Here is a 19,509-nt window from a genome sequence, read left to right as displayed (position 1 = left end):
ATTCAAAAGTGCCACAAAATTCCAATAAACCCTTGAAAAAGGGAGAGCTCAATGCCAGGGTCCTGTAAGCAGGAGCCGGAAAAACTGAAAGTAGAGGGACCTGCTAGGCATTCTGGGATACTGGGAGAAGTTCTGGAAAGTTCTCTTAAAGGCACAGTATCCTATTTAAGCCACATAATGGCAGCCTATGGGGCTTGTCTGTCCCTACCTTCCTCTCTATCATTCCTGAGTCTTTGACTGGGGGAGGCAGGTTTCTCTATGGTAGAAACTAGCAGGCTGTGCTGTGTGTGGTGTTTTTTTTGGGTGGAATTTCTAGTTGAAGTACTGGACAGTGTAGCCTGTGGATATAGGCTGCATTATTTGTCTTTAAATTCTCTCTTAAGTGTCTTTGCAGTTTCTGCATTATTTTGACAACTTAAGAGATTATTTTTGATTGCCGGGGTCCACGCACATGGGCGGGACTATTCACTAGATTATGACTATACACAGAGATCCCCTACTACAGAACTTGGGAAATCCAGATGTTATGTTATATGAGAGCTCCAAAGTTTTGTTAGGACACCAGTGTATGATGACACAATTTTGGATGGCATTTATATGAGTTATGATTAAATCATACTTACTAGGGATAGATAATGTGAAACATATCACTCTTGGTCTAATGTCTTAATGGCATTATTGAGGAAATGGCTCACCTTAACCCATTACTTTGCACATTATGGCCTCTTCCAAAATGTTCATTATAAGTAATAACAAGAGGAATCATGTCTTAATTAGGCCCACACAAAGAGGTCTGCTACTGCTCCACCTACTTTACTCATTAAGGTCACCTTGCATAAGATGGCACATTAGGCAGAATTATTAGCTTAACATAGAATAGAACAAATGCTATTTGCAATTATAAGTAATACTGTTTCTTTTTTTTAAACAAATATTTCCTAGAATGCAGAAATTAATGAAATCTAATGTGACTCTCAAATTCACAATATGATTGAGACTCTTCATAAACATCTAAATTCCAACAATGTTGAAGAGGGGACGTGGGAGGCGAGTAGGTTTAAGCAGGCGTCACGCTACCTACTCGTGAAAAAGCAAATGTTAACAAATTCTCAGGTGACCCTAAACAATGCTGCCTCTAGTGACATTAACTGTGAGAAAACAAGAGCCAATTATATTTCTCATTATTACCTTATGGTAACTGAGGACAATTATGCTTTTTTGACATAGTGTGCTCCACTTTCAGTGTTGGTGACGAACAGGTTTCTATTTGAAACGAACATTGTGGAGCTCTAGAAGGGTACAAATGGATCAACGAATTTCTAATAATTCGGATCAATGAACTTCTAATAATTAGGAATAGGGTAAGAATGGAACTGTTTCAGTGAATGCAATAATGGGAACGGTTCTATTGGGATTCTAGAATCCGCTATCACCCCAAATGTTTTGCACAACCCTCAGCTACTGATAATCAATCACTCAGGCTATATTCAAGTCATTGTTTTTATTCCTTAATTGCATATGGGACATTCAAAAAGGTAGCCTCAGTACCCCCAAAGTGCCTGATACCTGATGCCTTATCCCTTAAGTTTCAATAAGATTCAATGATTACCAGCAACTGAAGAGTGTGAGTTTTTTCAGGGGCCTTAAGTAGAAGTGTAATATTAGGAATGGGTTTATAGTTGTTATTAGAGCTACGGAACAGAAATGCTTTTGAACAGGGAGATAATCCATGCATCTGTGAGAATTTAGATAGCATGTATTAAAGGATAAAACTTTCATACATGTGTCACTGAATACTCATGCATGTTTCTACATCAAAAATAGTGCTGTTTAATTATTTCAATTTTTTTTGGTACCATGTACACATATGGTTTGTATTGGAACAACTCTCTGGCCACAGGTAATTCTATGTTTTGTTTCCTCTTTACACTATCAACATTATCCAGGGCCCTGCTATGCATAGAGTAACTTATATTGTTAAGTTTGTTCGCAAAAAAATATTTTCTTCAGTTTTAGAGCTTGGCTATAACTGAGCTCTTCTAGTACTGCGTGATAACTCGGAGAAACCACTTGTGGGTTGGTGCTTAGGCAGATCCTTCAGAGTATCTCCATTAGTAAAAGGTACCAGCAAATCGCATATAATTTGTGGAGAACGTTGCATTCCTTTACCAAGACTGCCCTCCTACCATGTAACGAGCTGACATGGGAAAAACTAAATTTGATAGTAAAATGATCAATTCAGTCATGTGTTTCAAATAAAAGAGATTTTGGTCTGATAAGTGTACTCTGTCCAGTAGATCTCCTTTATAACACATGGGCAGATTAAAGGCCATTCACTGAAATCACCCACTCTAACCATACCACTGTGATAGGAGGTACAAGTAGGATGGCCTTATGGGGGACAATTCATCAAAATGGTTGATGGTTTCATGATAAACTTTTTTAATTGCTAAGTACTTTATTGGATTTTATGCAAGAAGGCAAAAATAAAATGTTGCCACGATACAGCAATGCAGAACCCATGTTGGAAAAGACCGTTAAAGGGAATTTTTCTATTGTACAAACATGTTTAACACAATGTAAGGTACATTAAGGGAAAACAAAGCATAAGGGAAAACAAATCCTGTGTGTGAAGTAAAGCAAGAGTAAAAAAGTGAGTCAATATGTTACAGTAGTAGGCATGACAATCCTGTAGCTTAAAGTAGCAACATACACATTTAAAAAACAGGCAGCAGTCTGGCCACAGGCAAGCACAAATTTTGTGGTAAGTAATAACAATGAGACCATTTCATGGCGTGCTAAGGGACTCATGGTGGCTTGGTATTGGCAAAATAGTTATCTAGTTTCTTCCAAACAGTTCTAGACTTTGATCTCCAGGGGTAGTTTTGGAGAGTAATGCTGTCTGCATGACTTAAGTAAGAGACCAAGTTCAAGCAGGACTTGAAAGAGGTGGCAGGAGTGGTTTTCCAGTTAGCGAGGACAGACTTACAGGCAGCAGACAGTAATATGCCTACCAGGAGACGGTCAGTCAGTGTCTTCAGCTGTGGGACAAGGAAGCCCAGGATGAGTCAAAGTCCTGTTTCAGTTGGATTCCAAATACAGAACGGATACAATTAAATATGCAGTCCCAGAAATGTGAAACAGTTCTACAGTAAAAATTAAATGAGGGAGCGGACCAGAGACTTTATTACAGTTCCAACACGTTTAGTTCGCTCTAAGATGCATCTCATGAAGGCGACAGGGAGTCAAGAATGTTTTATGTAGGGGCCAGTATTTCATTTGGGATAAAGAGGGAGTGGTTTGGTGAGAGACTTCTATCAAAATAAGCCCCAATCGTCCGGAGAGATAGACCCAAGTGTATCCCATTTCTTCAGTATTTTGGAGGTCAGACGAGTAGTTTTAGGTTTTAAGAGGTGGTAACATTTGGAAGATTGGTGACCAGTTTTATTAAAAGAGGAGATGATTGTGAGAAGAAAGGGGTCAACATTAGGGTACTTAGTTTTAGATAGACTGGCTTTGAGATTAAGGAAGTCATACAAATCGATATGTAATAGATTATATTGGTGAAGTTCTCAGAAGGAACGAGGGGGTTGCTGTGTGCCTAACTGTTTAAAAATAATGGATGCCCTTGGATGCCAATGAGCACTAAACTATGGACATGCCCTACATTTTGATTTTAGGGTTATACAAGAGTAAGCCCAGGTTAGAATGGGCAAGTGGGGTCTTCAATAGTCTACCAGTCCTCAAAAGAGCCCTTTTTGTATTGTTAATATATATTTGGCTGGTAGGGAGGATTTGGTTTTGATAGATATAAGAGTTATAGTGTGCAAATCTCAAAGAATTTCTTTTATAACTGTTAGCCAAGCGGGGGTATAATTCCGAGATTGGGAGAACCATAAAAAGCCTGGTCTAGCTAAGAAAGCGGTTTGGTAATTCCTGAAATCGGCCAGGTTAACTCCTCCTAGATTCGTAGGGAGGCAAATTTTGTTTATAGAAATTTTGGGGCTTTTGTTCTGCCATGTACATTTTGATAACTTGTCAAGTTTATGGTTGAAATCATCAGATAGTACTAAAGGCAACATGCTTATAAGGTAATTGACTATTGGGGTCGCCATCATCTTGATAATCTATATGCGGCCCCATCAAGTAATGATTTTAGGGTTCCATCCATTTAATAAATGTAACATTTTCTTTAATGTCAATTTTTCTTTATTTTGAAGGGTTTCTTATAGGTGTGAGACAAATTCTAGACCAAGAAATTTTATGAATTGGAGTTGCCAAGACAGCTCTGTAGAATTCAGGAGGCCAGTAGTGCAGGGATTGTTTAAACCCTTAACTTCAGATTGGTCCCTATTGAGCTTATAGCCTGCAACCAGGTCATATTCATCTATCGTCTACAATAATGGATGAATTGAATGACTGGAATTCTTGGTGGTGATCAAAAAATTGTTGGTGTAAATCGCCTCCTTCACCGTGATTTTATTGAAGGTAACACTGGAGATGGAAGTGTTAATCTGTATGCTATGGAGTAAGGGCTCAAGAGTCAAATGAATAGAGAGGGGGATAGGGGAAGGTGCCTTGCTCTAAGTTAAAGGATGGGGACAGTAGGCCATCAGTATTCACTTTGGTGGGAGGCCTGCTGTAAAAGGCCATGACCATCTTAGTAAAGGCTTCACCCGGGTTAAACTTTAACATGGTTTTACGCAGGAACATACAGGAGACTATTGAATGCCTTTTCGGCATCTAGAGTTATTGCCACGGTATCAGAGTTTGTAGATGTGGCTCTTTCAATAATATGTAATAGGAAAACAAGGGAACCCCAATATTTGAACCTGGGGTGATACTTAATATTTCAGAGAACAATGGTTCTTTCAGGGCCAGTTCGGTCCGTCAGCATGAGCAATTGATTAAAGAGTAGTGTCGATCAATAAGGCTATACCATAGGTTATTACAGCTGATGTTGGTTAGAGTAAGACAGGGACACAGATGGGGCTTCTTTTACAGTGCAGTATTTATTTATATCCAATAAATAAAAATGCAACGTGTTAGCTTAGAGTATAGTTCAAGTGTTCACAAAAAACAAGAGCTGTCCTCATAAAAAGATTTATAGAAGTCTCTGAAGATGTGCATAATTTTCTGAGGGCTCACATGCGTTCCATTCAATTTGTCACATAGTGATGGATGGTTTGAAGTGCAGACTCAGAGAATCACAGAATATCATTGGTTAGTCTAGTAATATATTGTTAATAGCAGATATGCAGCAGCTTAGGAGAACATAAAATTAGTGGCTCCGATGACTTTTCAAAATGCCTCGTAGTGAGCTGCAATCTTAGGGTCAGGCAGAGTGGAATGAAACTCTTGGGTTTTGGAAAGACGCATTTCAGCTCCAATATGGGTCAATATGTGTGACTCTGGGTGGCCCACAGTGGGACAAAAATCGCCAGTGTGCGCAGCTTGCTTGGATTCCAATGAACGATGGTGGTCTGTGTCCATCGGCCATTTTGTTTTTTGCGCTCAGCTTTCTGGAGCTCAAGACACTTTAGGGGTGAAATTGTCAGTATGTGCCTTTCACTCCGAATGTGGACAAGCTCTCTGGGTGCCCTCGATCGTTCTATAAATGGCAAGCGATTTATAGAATCATAGACTCTCAGTACCGCACCCAACAAAACATGGGGTTTAATCTTAAACAGAGGTGCTTAGATCAGGGGAAATACAGCCTCCTGGGTCCCCTTAGAGGATACAATCCACTAAATATCCATTATCTCTCAGTCTTTTTTTCAAACAATAACCAGTTCAATTCAGCACCAATTTTAAATCTCAAACAGTTTCTAAGAATACCCTTCAAGTGAAAAGTTTTTTTATGTATACCAGGATCACTTCAAGCATGTCGTGTGTTTAAAAATTACCAGCGTAGCCTTTCTATAAAAGGATCTACTGATAGTGTCACATGGGGTGACCTGCAGACCGCAATATTACCAGAATGCAAACCACGGCAGCGGGAGCAGCATAGGCAAGCACTATTCACTGTGCCGCCCAAGTCACACACCTCCTCCCCTCCCCCCATGATAAACTTCTCGAAAATGATATGTACAAAGCAGCAACTGAAAGACCAGGGGCCATATGTAGGTGGCCAAATACCGGTCGGTAACGGCCGGGTTCGGCCGTTACCGACCGGTATTTTGATTTTCAGATGTAGGTGGGCCAAATATATATATATTTTTTTTTTCTTTTTTTCTTTTTTTTTGTATCCTCATTTGCCTGGCCACCTCTTATTTAACCTCCAACTGCCAACCACTCTATCCAGGAGCATAGTTTCCTCTGCATCCTATGCTCTATTAGGTGGAATTCGGCAATGGATGGCCCAAAGAGTATCGTGGGAAAAGACTCCAAACTTGAAGTTTTATTCAGTTGAACTAGCCATTCTGAGCCGACTGGGGGGGGGCCTAGTTCTTGGAGTTTCAAGGCATAATCATAGGACCGGGGAAAAAAAAAAAAAAAAAAACCCCGGTTATTGTCTCCATTGAACCAGAACGTCCCAAAAGATACGGCTACGCTCGCCGCCTGATCTCCTCAAGTTAGTTTTAGAGGTTGCGTAGAGAGACGACAGCCAATTTGCGTGGGTTGGTGCTGAATTTTCAATCCAAACCTTGCATATCTCTCTTCTTGCAAGCAGTATGGCAAAAAACAGAAATGTCCTAGCGTGGCCCTTTATATTGTTGTCCCATCCAAATATGATCAAGGAAAGTGTGATGGAGATCGAAGTATTAAGAATGGAGTCCAGAGTTGCTTTAACTTCATTCCAAAATTGTAATATGTTGGGGCATTCTTTAAACATGTGGACATCTGAGGCTGCGATATGGCCACATTTATTGCATTTCTTCCCTGGGATAAATTTAGAAAGTTTTAGCGGTGTAAAATATGCACGGTGAATTGTAAAAAAATGATTGCGTCTTAGCCATGCGGGTTTGACACATTTATATAATAGGGTACAGGAGTTCTGCCAGGTTTCAATGCTCTGGGCCCCCAGATCTGAGCCCCATAGTTGTTCCGGGAGGGTGAAATCTCCGTCTATCTCTTCTAGCAGGCACCAATACCATTTCGAGACCTCTTTACCCCCTGCAGGTTGCGCTACCAATTTCTCTTCGGTGATGCTATACTTCCCTAATGGTGCTCCAAACCTGTTTGTTGCCTTAGCCCAAATATCTAGTTGTAGATACTTAATCCTCGAGAGCTCTATCCCCCGCTGCTCCCGCAAATCCTCCCAGGGCCTCAGAGAGTCACCTGTCAACACATCTCCCCATGTTAGTATCCCTTCTGATCTCAACGGAATAGTAAGCCTATCATCCCAGCAGGAAGGGAGCCCAGGGGATTCCCAGATGGGTGCAAGGTTGGAGTAGTATGACAAACCCAGGTTCCTCCTTATATGTGACCATAGCTTTGCTTGGGACATAAGAGTTTTTAATTTAACTTTCTTGAAGTATTTCTGTTCTCCAAACTTGAACATGTAGCCGTTAGTTGGTAAGCCAGCACCAATCAACATTGCCATGAACATGATGCCTATTGATGTATTAGATGGTACTTTTAAAAGCATTCTCGAATGGGATAGTTGGAATGCCCACGCATAGTATTGTAGATCGGGTAGGGATAGGCCCCCCTTTTCCCTCCTCCTCCTCAGCTTTTTCCAGGATATTCTTGCTGACTTGTATCCCCAAACGAAGGAGTTAAGCTCTCTCTGGCATTTCTCTAGCGCTGTTTTATCAAATGCAAGGGGGATCGTGTTAAATAAGAAGGTAAACTTGGGAAGAATTGACATCTTTAGCAGGCTTACTCTGCCTAGGATAGTTAGTGGGAGATTGGACCAAGATTTTAGAGATTTTTTGATTTCCTTAAGAATTCTCTCAAGATTGACTTGGGCAATTTGTGTGATATCTTGCACTATCCGAATTCCCAAATATCTCATTGTGTTTGATGTATTTAACCGTAGGTCAGGTATGTTCCATGCCATGATATCTGTTTTAGAGGCGTTTATCTCATAGCCCGAGATACGGCCGAAATCTTCGGCTCTCTCGATGACTACTGGTAGAGCGATCTCCGGGTCTGAGGTAAAAACCAAGATGTCATCTGCGTACAAGGCTACTCGCTTTTCCCACTCCCCGAACCTGAAAGATGGAATAGAGTCTTCTCGTCTGAGAACTTCCGCAAACGGTTCTATGTATAGGTTAAGGAGGAGGGGGGAAAGCGGGCAGCCCTGTCTTGTGCCTCTAGAGATCTTGAACGATTCAGACAGCTTACCATTTATTAGAAGCCGTGCTGTTGGCGATTTATATATAAGTTTTATTGTTCGGCAGAGTTTCTCCCCTAAGTTGACCTTTTTTAAAACGTCGTTTAAGTAGGGCCAGTTTACCCTGTCGAAAGCTTTAGCTGCGTCCAGGGTGAGGGTTGCCAGTGGAATAGAAAAGACTGAGGCGATGTCGATTGCCCCCACTAGATCATATGTTAGGTCGGAAAGCTGACGCCCTTTAATGAATCCCTTTTGATCTTGATGGATTATTTCCCCCATAACTGATCCCAATCTAGCTGCTAAAATAGAAGCATATATTTTGTAATCATTATTTAACAATGATATAGGGCGGTAAGACCCACATAGAGTTGGATCTTTTCCAGGTTTTAAGATCAAGACTATAGTTGCCTCGCTCCATGATTGAGGTGGGTCGTTACCGTCCTTCAGAATACCGTTGAAAAGGGCCGTCAGAGTGGGGACAATTGTATCGGCCAAGGCTCTATACAGTTCTCCGGGGAGTCCGTCAGGACCTGTGGCTTTGCCATGTTTTAGTGCGGATACAGTCTTTTTAACCTCTGTCTCTGAGATATCCAATTCCAATGCCTCACTTTGCGCTTGCGATAAATGTGGAAGAGATATCTTATCCAGCCATGACTTCCTTGCCTGTTGGTCATCTATAATATCATCCCTATATATTTCCGCAAAAAACTGTGTAAAGGCAGTACTGATTCCTACATCTGATGACCTGAGCTGATTTTCCCCCGCTGCCATGATCCCTCTTATGTGGTTTTTTGCTTGGTCTGCTTTGACCCTCCAGGCTAAAATCTTACCTGCGGTTTCTCCAAATTCAAAATTGGATAGTTTGCTCGCCTCCCATTTCTTTGAGACCCTTTCTTGTAGGATATCTTCTATCTGACTTTTGAGGTCTGACATATTTTTTTGATCTTGTAGTGAGCCAGTTGTGCCCCTAAGCCTTTGTTCAATTATCTCCAGCTCCTGTTCTAAGTTTTTGATTTTGGCTAGATAGTTTTTCCTCCTAAAGGAAGCTCTGTTGGTGATGCAACCTCTCAGGTATGCCTTAAGAGCTTCCCATACTAAGGCTAGGGAGGTTGAGTGCAAATTGCTATCTAAAAACATCCTAGCTTCGGAGTTGAGGTATGTCACTTCCTCCGGGACCAATAGAATAGTTCGATCAAATGCCCAAGAGGGATGTTTTTTGTGAATTTGAAGTATTAAGGTGAAAGAGAGAGCTGAATGGTCGGATAAGTGAGAGGGTATATAGTTAATGCTGGCTATAGAGTTTTGGAGACAGTAGCTAAACAGGGCAAAATCTATACGTGAAGTATGTTTATATTTTAGATTCCTATAAGATACCCCTGGTTTAGTGCCGGCTCTTTCGCTCCATAGATCTGCCAGACCCAGGTCCTCCATAATCCCTTTTAGAGTCTGTCTAGATTTTGAAGGGGGTTGGCAACTATACCTGCTACTATTAGTGGTTTTATCAAGTTTTGGGTTCAAAATGACGTTAAAGTCCCCTGTCCAAATTATGGGGTCAGAGGTAGTTATTAAATCGTTCCTTATTATTTCCAAAAAAGATGGGTCATCAGAGTTAGGACCGTAATATCCGACTAGATTGTATTTCTGCCCGTGTATAGAGAGGTTAACTATGAGCCATCTTCCAGATTTGTCCTCTCTGAATTCAAGAATCCGCACGTTGGCTGGTTTTTTGCAGATTAAGAGAATTCCTCTTATATTTGCATTATGGTCAGTACTTAAGAATACGTCAATCCATTTTTGCTTTTTTAAAATTGCATCTGCCTCGTTTTTTAAGAGATGTGATTCTTGGATAATGATGATCTGCGCCGGGGAGTCGCGCAAATATTGAAAAATGCGTTCTCTTCTCCCCTGCACGCGCAAACCATTCACGTTCCAAGATAAAAAAGATAACGATGTCATTTCTCCTTCTCATTGCTCACTTCCATTCCACCCGGTTTAGTATTTGTTGCTTTGTTTCTTTTAGTTATTGTCTCTAAGGCGATTGGACTGTAAGAAAGAAAAATCTGTTTTAAAGGGCCAAACTTCTGAGGATAATTTTGAATTTTTATGCTTTTGTGCCCCCCCCCCACCCCTTTGGAGAACCCATCCATACTTACTCCGACCAGTTGTTGGGCCGGTTTGCGCTGATCTGAGCTCTACTCTCAACACGGAGTTACACTCCTTAAAAATATCTGAGAAAAAACATTGTACTGTCGTGCACATTCACCATCGCCATCACCATCACCATCCACTTTCCCCCTGTTTATTTGTTACTCACTTTCTCCAAATAGTGTAAATTTATTCATTTAATCATTTGTTTATCTACAGGAAAGGGTTGTTTATGAAATAGTGCAGTATATATATTTTTTTTTTTTTCCCCTCTCTTTATTTATATATGGATTTTTTTTTTTCCTCTATTCTTCATTCTTCCCCCTCCCTCTCCCCAAAAGCTCATAAGACTCCTGCTTAGTTATTACGTTATTCAGCTTGTTGAGTAAGAACAGGTACACTGCAATGAGGGGGGGGACCTAATCGTTTAACATTTGCCCTGCGAGTGGTTCTGAATGGACTCCAGGAGCTCATCCGCCTCAAATGGTGTTCTGACATTATACATCTTGTTATTATACATGATGCGTAAGTGAGCCGGGAATCTCATCTGGACTGTTGCACCTGCCGTTCTAAAACTATCCATCTTCTGTCCCAACTCCCACTGCCTATCAAGTGTAGCCTTGGATAGATCAGAGCGGATCTCAAAAGGGAATTCAGAGCATTTTGTAGTTTTAAGTTTAAGCGCAGTGTTAAGAATTTTCTCCTTTAAGGTATAAGTCAAGAAGTTAACAAGGATTTTCCGAGGTTTAGACCTGCCTGCGTTAAGACGGAACGGGTCACGATGGATCCTTTGGATGTCTTTCTCCAACACTTCAACTGTCTCCTCGAGATCTAAAGCTTCCTTCAAAAGATTTACAACGAAACTCTTAATGTCCCCGCCTTCTTTCCCCTCCGGTATTTTGAGAAGACGCAGGTTGTTTCTGCGTGAGAAATTCTCTAAAGTTTCCATTCTTTCTTTCATCGAATCTCCCTCCTTGCGTAGGTTGTGAATTTTTAACACAGCAGCTTCCAGATTAGCTTTTACCGCCCCCACTGTGTTCTCCAATGCCTCCGTTCTTACACCCGAGCCATCTACTTTCCTTTCTAAAGCTTCACAAGATGAGCGAATGTCGTTTTGGTTTGCTTTGGAAACCAAAAAATCACTACGAATTTCTTCTCTCATTGAAGCGATTGAAGCTGCCAAAGCCGCCAATGCCGACTCGGTCACAGTGTGAGTTGTGATACCAGCCTCCCCTTCCTTCTCTCTCTCCCCTGAGGCCTTTGAGGAACCTGTTGGTGTCCTGTTTAGGGCCTCTCCTTCATCATCACATGGAATGTTTGCCTACACCAACTGTGACGGAGCGGATGGTGATGGGTCAGCCATTTCCGTTAGTGGGGGTGAATTCACTGAGGGGATATCAATACCAAGAGGAGTGTCAGGGCTCTCTTCTTGATTATTAACTGGGTTTAGATCCAGAACTTGAGGCAGGACTTTAAAAAAAGAGCGTAAAGAGGGGGTGATTTTCGCAGCACTGTTAGTTGAAACTAGAGTCTTAGCCCCTTCTTGGCTGTTTTTACTGATTCTTTTGTTTCCCCTCCCTTTGGCTTTCGTTCTTGTAGCTGTCAGTTTAGGTTTCTGACTGGTTTTCTTTTTCCCTTTCTCTTTTGGTAAAGCTGGTGGACTAAAAGGGGCAGGCTCGCTTGAAGGGTTGCTTACAGCGGGGACGGGAGGCAGGGCTGGAGCGGGGACAGAGGACTCAATTGCTGCTGTTGTATGAAACACTGTCTCTAAACAAGGGGATTCTGGTAGCTGTAGTAAAGACTGGCTGACCCTTTTAATTTCTTTTAGATTATTAATTACAGAGTTGAGGTTACTTGCCACCCCTAATGAAGTGCCCTTGTTACTGCCGAGACTTGATTTCCCTGACCCCTCTGAATGCAAAAACACCCCCACCCGCGGCTCCTTACTGTCACAGGTATTGTGTGTTGCTAAGCCGGCACCAGCTCGCGCCTGGGGCTTGTTAATGGACTCAGACTGCTTCTGTAGCAGTTGAACCACTGTGCCTCCGGAGCCCACACATTCAAGTCTGCCTCTAAGCAGACCTCGCGCCGAGGCAGGTAAATTTACAGATTCTGTAAATTACTGAATCGGTAAATTTACAGAATCGGTATGTCACGAAGCCGAGCTCCCTGACTTAGATGAGCTTCCTGATTCGGACGGACGGGGTGTCCTTGCTAACGTTTCTTCCTTTCCTCCCCGTCCGCAGGATCCTTTGGACGTTTCCTGGATTTCCCCGGCTCTACCTCAGGGACGTGCACCTCTGTATCCAGCCTCTATGACGCTGGGGGCATGTTCTACAGCGATCGCCCAATCAGGTGAGACGACGTCACCTGACACTGACCAATCAGAGGAGCTGGGGGCGTTTAAGGAAGCCCCGTTTTGGACTGTCGGCGCAGAACCTTCGGAACGCCAGCCGAAGCACGAGGAGGACGCCACAGAAGAAGACGGAGGAACTGTCGTGGAACCGCTGCTAGGACCCCTGGAGCTGAGTGACGACAAGCCAGGAGGCCAACGATACCACGAGCCGCCCCGCCACACTTCCAGGGGAGAAGTGTGGCTCCACAAGGTACGAGGGCGTTTTCAAGGGTTGTTCAAATCACGGGGTGGGACGGGGTAGCCTGAGGGTGGTCACTATCGTCGTATCTTGCCGGCCGTCTACACTCCCAGACTGATAGGTTTGGTGGTAGCACCCTGGTGAACCCTCACTACCCTACCCTCCTCTCATTGTTGTATAGTCGAGCCCAGCCCCTAACGTGGCTGTTTTTCTTTTCCTTTTCCCCGAGTGTATCTCCGGACCTGTGGTCACCTCCAGCTGCCTCAAGACTGGAACCGAAGACCTCGGAAGTTTTCCAAACGGAGAGGATCCTCGCGTATTATTTATGTTCCCCCAGGACACTGTTCTCTAAAGTCTTTGAACCTACCTCGGTGTTGTCAAACCGAATAAAACAGTTAAAGACAGACTCATACTCGTGGCGATTCTCATTCTCCCGACCCCGTTCCCCACAAGTGGTGCCGTGACTCGGATCAACCAGTGAACCACACCATCCGATACAGAATGGAGGAACTTTTGACCCAAATGGAAGCAGACCGAACTGCGTTTTCTCAAGCCATCCAAACGCAGTCCGATAGCATTCTAAAATTGGCGGAGGGACAAACACAATTGATGACTGTAATAGGACAGGGAAGGGCTACAGCTCCACCTCCGGGCACTGTTGTTCCGTTACAGAAATTTAGCCCAGATGAAGACCCCCTTGCTTTCTTTTTGAACTTTGAAAGAGCGGCAAGAGCTAGTTCCTGGCCTGGCGATAGGTGGCCCTTCTATTTGGCGCCATTGCTAACCGGTGAGGCCCAGGCAGCTTATCAGACAGTAAACCGGGATGGAACAACTGCCTATGCGGTTGTGAAACAGTACATCCTCGATAGGTTGGGGGTAGACGAGGAAACCCATCGACTACGGTTTCGGCAAGAGAAAGGGTCACCCGGGGATTTACCCAAAACCTTGTTTTTCAAACTAAAGGAGTCCGCGGACTTATGGTTCAAGCCCCATGAAGGAAACATCGACGCCATTATGAATAAAGTATATCTTGAACAGTTCATCGAAGCTCTCCCCTATAGTACCCAGAGGTGGCTTAAGCAACATGCGGGGTTAACCTTGGAACATGCTATAGAAATGGCTACTTGTTATGCCCGGGCTCAGGGTAAGCCGTACATGAAGGAACCCGAAAAAAACACTAAAATCATTCCACCTGTTAAAAATGAGAAAAGGTTCCAAAAACCCGTTCCCGAACCCCCGAAAGTCCGGTTCCAACGACCCGAACTTCCCAATTCAGGGCCTCAATGCTATGACTGTGGTGAATGGGGGCATATTGCTCGGTTTTGTCGGGAAAAAAAAGAAAGAGAAGACGAACCTATGGACGTGAGCTATGCCCCAAGGTCTATCCTATATGCACAAGAAACTGGAACCACTTTCTATGTACGTGTCTCTTTGAACGGTACCAGTATAAGAGCATTGCTAGATTCCGGTTGCAAACATTCAGTAATAAGGGAAGAGCTGGTAGACCGCAACTCTCTCATTCCAGGGAAACGGGTCAGTATCCGTTGTGTCCATGGGGACGTTAAGGAGTATCCTATAGCCAAAATCACACTTCACACACCTTCAGGGAAGAATATGGAAGTTGTTGTGGGAGTTATGGCTGGTTTACCCGAACCCATAATCATAGGGACTGATAATCCTTCATTTAGTACTTTGCTATTGGATACCCTACAACACCTATCCCTTCCCCATGATACCTTGTTAGCCGCAGAACCCTGGGCCAGGGATACCCATTTTAGGACTGCCCAATTGAACGATGCAAGTCTCACCAACGCATGGCAGGTTGCACGAAACGGACAGGATCCGACCACTAGGACCTATCCCACTTTTCTTGAAAAAAATGGGTTGCTTTATAGACTCGCCAAGGCTGACGCTGAACCCCAACTGCTGGTCCCGAATGACTTTCGCGAGCAGATATTGTTCTTTGGTCATGCCCATTTGTTAGCTGGCCATTCCGGGGTAGAGAAAACGAGTCAATCTATATTGCGGCACTTTTTCTGGCCCGGTATTTATGCCCAAGTACAGAAATATTGTCAGGAGTGTAGAATATGCCAGAAACGGAATCCCTACACTCCACCTCCTGCCCCTTTGGTACCAATGCCTATTATAGGGGTCCAATTTGATCGTATTGGAATGGACCTAATCGGGCCTTTACCAAAATCATCCCGAGGACATCAATACGCCTTGGTCTTGGTTGATTACGCCACGCGGTATCCCGAGGCCTTTCCTCTCAAATCAGCCACTTCAGTAGCAATTGCCCAGAGGTTAGGTGAAGTGTTCTCCCGCATGGGTTTTCCAAGAGAGATCGTTACCGATCAGGGCACCCCTTTAGTTTCCCGTTTGATGCAACAGGTATGCAAACAGCTAAACATCAAACACATCAAGACCTCTGTATATCACCCACAAACAGATGGTTTGGTTGAGCGATACAACGGCTCCCTTAAGCTAACCCTAAAAAAATTGTTGTCGGGTGATGGAAAGAACTGGGACCAGTTATTACCCTTGGCTCTCTTTGTACTTCGTAGCCAGAAACAGTCCAGTCTAGGGACCTCCCCATTTGAATTGCTGTTCGGGAGACCCCCTAGAACACTCCTGGAGATCACGAAGGATAGCTGGGAAACTGAGGGAGCACAAGAAGCTGAAGCCCTGTTGGATTATACCAGACAACTCCAGAGCAGGCTGCATAAACTCAGAACACTTGCTCACGAGCATTTAGCGGTAGCTCAAACCAAACAGAAAACCCTGTATGACCGTGGTACAAAGTGGAGGGTGTTGGATGTAGATGACTGGGTTTTTGATTCTATTACCCTCTTCTACGCATAAAATGAGGAAGGAGTGGCAGGGACCCTTCAAAATCCTGAAGAAAATAGACGTACTACGTATCTAGTACAGTTAGGAAGAGGCAAAACCCAGATGTACCATATTAACATCCTAAAAAAATGGTTAGGTCCACCCCCCCAGACAGTCAACGTGGTGTCTCCTGTACTCAATACAGATCATACAGTCAGTGCTGCTCCTGTGAACCCTGATTTATCGTCGAGCCAGCAACAAGAAGTTAGGAAACTACTCTTATCTCATTCAGTAGTCTTCTCAGATCAACCCGGCCGTACCCACTTGGCAGAACACAGCATACCTACTCTCCCAAATACAGTGGTAAAACAGAAGCCCTACCGAATCCCTGAGGCAAGGCGGTCAGCATTCCAAGCCGAGGTAGACAGCATGCTGAAGTCCGGGATCATAGTCCCTTGCCACAGCAACTGGTGCTCGCCGGTGGTATTAGTACCGAAGCCTGATGGTAGTATCCGCTTTTGCATCGACTTCAGGGCTGTTAACCGGGTGTCTAAACAAGATGCATACCCTCTACCTAGGGTAGATGAGCTACTGGAACGCCTCGGGGAGGCTCGGTATATTACCACCATAGATCTCACCAAGGGGTATTGGCAGATTCCCCTTGCTTCCAAAGACATGGAAAAAACAGCATTTTCAACCCCATCTGGTCATTACCACTTCACAGTACTTCCCTTTGGTTTGCATGGGGCGCCAGCTACATTTCAGAGGGTCATGGATACACTGCTGGCACCTCACCTACAATACGCGTCTGCCTACCTGGACGATATTGTAGTATTTAGCAAAACCTGGGATGACCATTTACATCACCTTGAAAACATACTGACCAGTCTACGGGAGGCCAATCTCCACATTAATGCGAAGAAGTCCCGATTTGCTTTCCAGCAGGTCAAATATCTTGGGTATCTTTTGAGGGATGGACAAATTAAGCCTCAGACTGAGAAACTGGAAGCAATCAAAGCTTTACCTTACCCCTCTTCAGAAAAAGAACTCAGGGCCTTCTTGGGATTGGTGGGTTATTACCGCCGATTCATTGCTCAGTTTGCTAGTCTGGCCGCTCCTCTCACAGACCTCCTTGGGAAGAACATCAAGTCTGCTGCACTCCCCACTCCCTCTCTAGCACAGTCTTCGGCTTTCCAAGCCTTGAAGGACGCTTTGACTTCCTCATCTGTCCTCATTTCCCCTGATTTCCTTAAACCGTTCATCCTCCAGACGGACGCTTCTGGGGTTGGCATTGGTGCGGTCCTTTCCCAGGAAGATGAGAATGGGGCTGAAAGACCTGTGCTCTTTATCAGTCGCAAATTGTTTCCTAGGGAGCAGGCGTATTCGACGATTGAGAAGGAGTGCCTGGCTGTCCGCTGGGGTGTGGAAAAACTGAGGTACTATCTTGAGGGGAGGCCGTTTGTGTTGTACACGGACCATGCTCCCTTGACTTGGCTTCAGCGTAACAGGGGGAACAATGATCGCATACTGCGTTGGTTTTTGGCCCTGCAGCCCTTCCAGATCGAGGTCCGTCATCGAAAGGGTTCCTTGCAGGGGAATGTTGACTTTCTGTCCCGCTATCCGATTCCCCCGATCGGGTCAATCCTGGGGGTGGGATGTGTCACGAAGCCGAGCTCCCTGACTTAGATGAGCTTTCTGATTCGGACGGACGGGGTGTCCTTGCTAACGTTTCTTCCTTTCCACCCCGTCCGCAGGATCCTTTGGACGTTTCCTGGATTTCCCCGGCTCTACCTCAGGGACGTGCACCTCTGTATCCAGCCTCTATGACGCTGGGGGCATGTTCTACAGCGATCGCCCAATCAGGTGAGACGACGTCACCTGACACTGACCAATCAGAGGAGCTGGGGGCGTTTAAGGAAGCCCCGTTTTGGACTGTCGGTGCGGAACCTTCGGAACGCCAGCCGAAGCACGAGGAGGACGCCACGGAAGAAGACGGAGGAACTGTCGTGGAACCGCTGCTAGGACCCCTGGAGCTGAGTGACGACAAGCCAGGAGGCCAACGATACCACGAGCCGCCCCGCCACACTTCCAGGGGAGAAGTGTGGCTCCACAAGGTACGAGGGCGTTTTCAAGGGTTGTTCAAATCACGGGGTGGGACGGGGTAGCCTGAGGGTGGTCACTATCGTCGTATCTTGCCGGCCGTCTACACTCCCAGACTGATAGGTTTGGTGGCAGCACCCTGGTGAACTCTCACTACCCTAACCTCCTCTCATTGTTGTATAGTCGAGCCCAGCCCCTAACGCGGCTGTTTTTCTTTTCCTTTTCCCCGAGTGTATCTCCGGACCTGTGGTCACCTCCAGCTGCCTCAAGACTGGAACCGAAGACCTCGGAAGTTTTCCCAACGGAGAGGATCCTCGCGTATTATTTATGTTCCCCCAGGACACTGTTCTCTAAAGTCTTTGAACCTACCTCGGTGTTGTCAAACCGAATAAAACAGTTAAAGACAGACTCATACTCGTGGCGATTCTCATTCTCCCGACCCCGTTCCCCACAAGGTAATATGGGATGTAGGTGGTACCGAAAACAGTGCCACAGGCCCTTAGGAATTCGTCATTTACCATGAAATACAATTGCATGGTAAATAACGAATTCCTGTGTACATGCACATTTGTGCATGTACACCTGTGCCATGTGGCACACATACATGCCCTAAGGGCATGTGTGTCACATGGCACACAAGCCAGAATCAGGGGTGCAACAGGGTGTCAAAATGACACCCTGTCCCCCTTGACAAATCGGTAATTTTACCGAATCGGTATTTACCGATTCGGTAATTGACATTGATTCCTATGGGCCTCAATTACCCGATTCGGTAATTACCGAATCTTACCGATTCGGTAATTGTTAAAGAATAATTACCTACATGGCATTTACCGATTTGTAAATACCGAATCAGTAAAATTCGGTATTTACGATTCGGTAAATGCCATTTACCTGCATATGGCCCCAGGTCACTTCTTATTGTGAGGATTGTGACTAAAGGGCTAAAGTGAGCGAGACAACTCTGCATTTCATTAGCCACATTCTGAATCGGGGAAGTTGACCAACATGGTGATCAATTAACAACTATCTACCAGACTCTTCCACATGTTGAGACAAGGCTCAGTTCACCTTAGTCCAATCTAAATCAATTTATAAAACATTTTTTAGAATTCTGGCCCTGTAAAGGTTCAAGGAAGTAGTACAAAAACAGGAGGTAGTACAAAAATGTATGCTTTGTTTTACGCATCTAAGCATTGACAGCTCACCTTCCAGTTTACCCATCCTTTGTCATTTTCCTCCATGTTCTGTTTCAGCTGGCCTCCGTGGCTGGTTAGATAGAACTTAAAGAAAATAAAAGCTATTTAAATATGAAGAAACACCATATGTATTGCCAAACAATATATATAGTAGGTTTAGTGGAGAAATACTTTTCAACAAGGAAAGACAAGAAACTATTTTATTTGTTACTTATGCAGCACTTTTATAATGCTAATAAATGACGCTACCAATTTTGTTACATGCAAACCATATTCACCGGCAAACTTCAGGTCAACCACAAATAAAATGAAATTTTTAATTTTTTTGTAAGGGAACTTCATTTAACTAATTTTAAGATAC

The 19,509-nt window shown here is 44.1% G+C and overlaps 1 protein-coding gene across 2 annotated transcripts in view; it reads right to left on the bottom strand.

Annotated features, from left to right (window-relative positions):
- TRMT10A (tRNA methyltransferase 10A) overlaps positions 1-19,509 on the bottom strand; it is a 251,783-nt gene that overhangs the window by 142,454 nt on the left and 89,820 nt on the right. For both annotated transcript variants that reach the window (XM_086961601.1, XM_086961599.1), the window contains exon 4: positions 19,158-19,232. In XM_086961601.1, the coding sequence (XP_086817727.1) occupies positions 19,158-19,232 (75 nt within the window). The remainder of the gene's footprint in view (positions 1-19,157; positions 19,233-19,509) is intronic.

This window comes from Lissotriton vulgaris, chromosome 3_1, assembly GCF_964263255.1.
Source record: "Lissotriton vulgaris chromosome 3_1, aLisVul1.2, whole genome shotgun sequence".
In the NCBI taxonomy this organism is placed as follows: domain Eukaryota; kingdom Metazoa; phylum Chordata; class Amphibia; order Caudata; family Salamandridae; genus Lissotriton; species Lissotriton vulgaris.
Note: the sequence above shows the minus strand (reverse complement) of the source record. Positions and strands in the feature narration are given on the sequence as shown.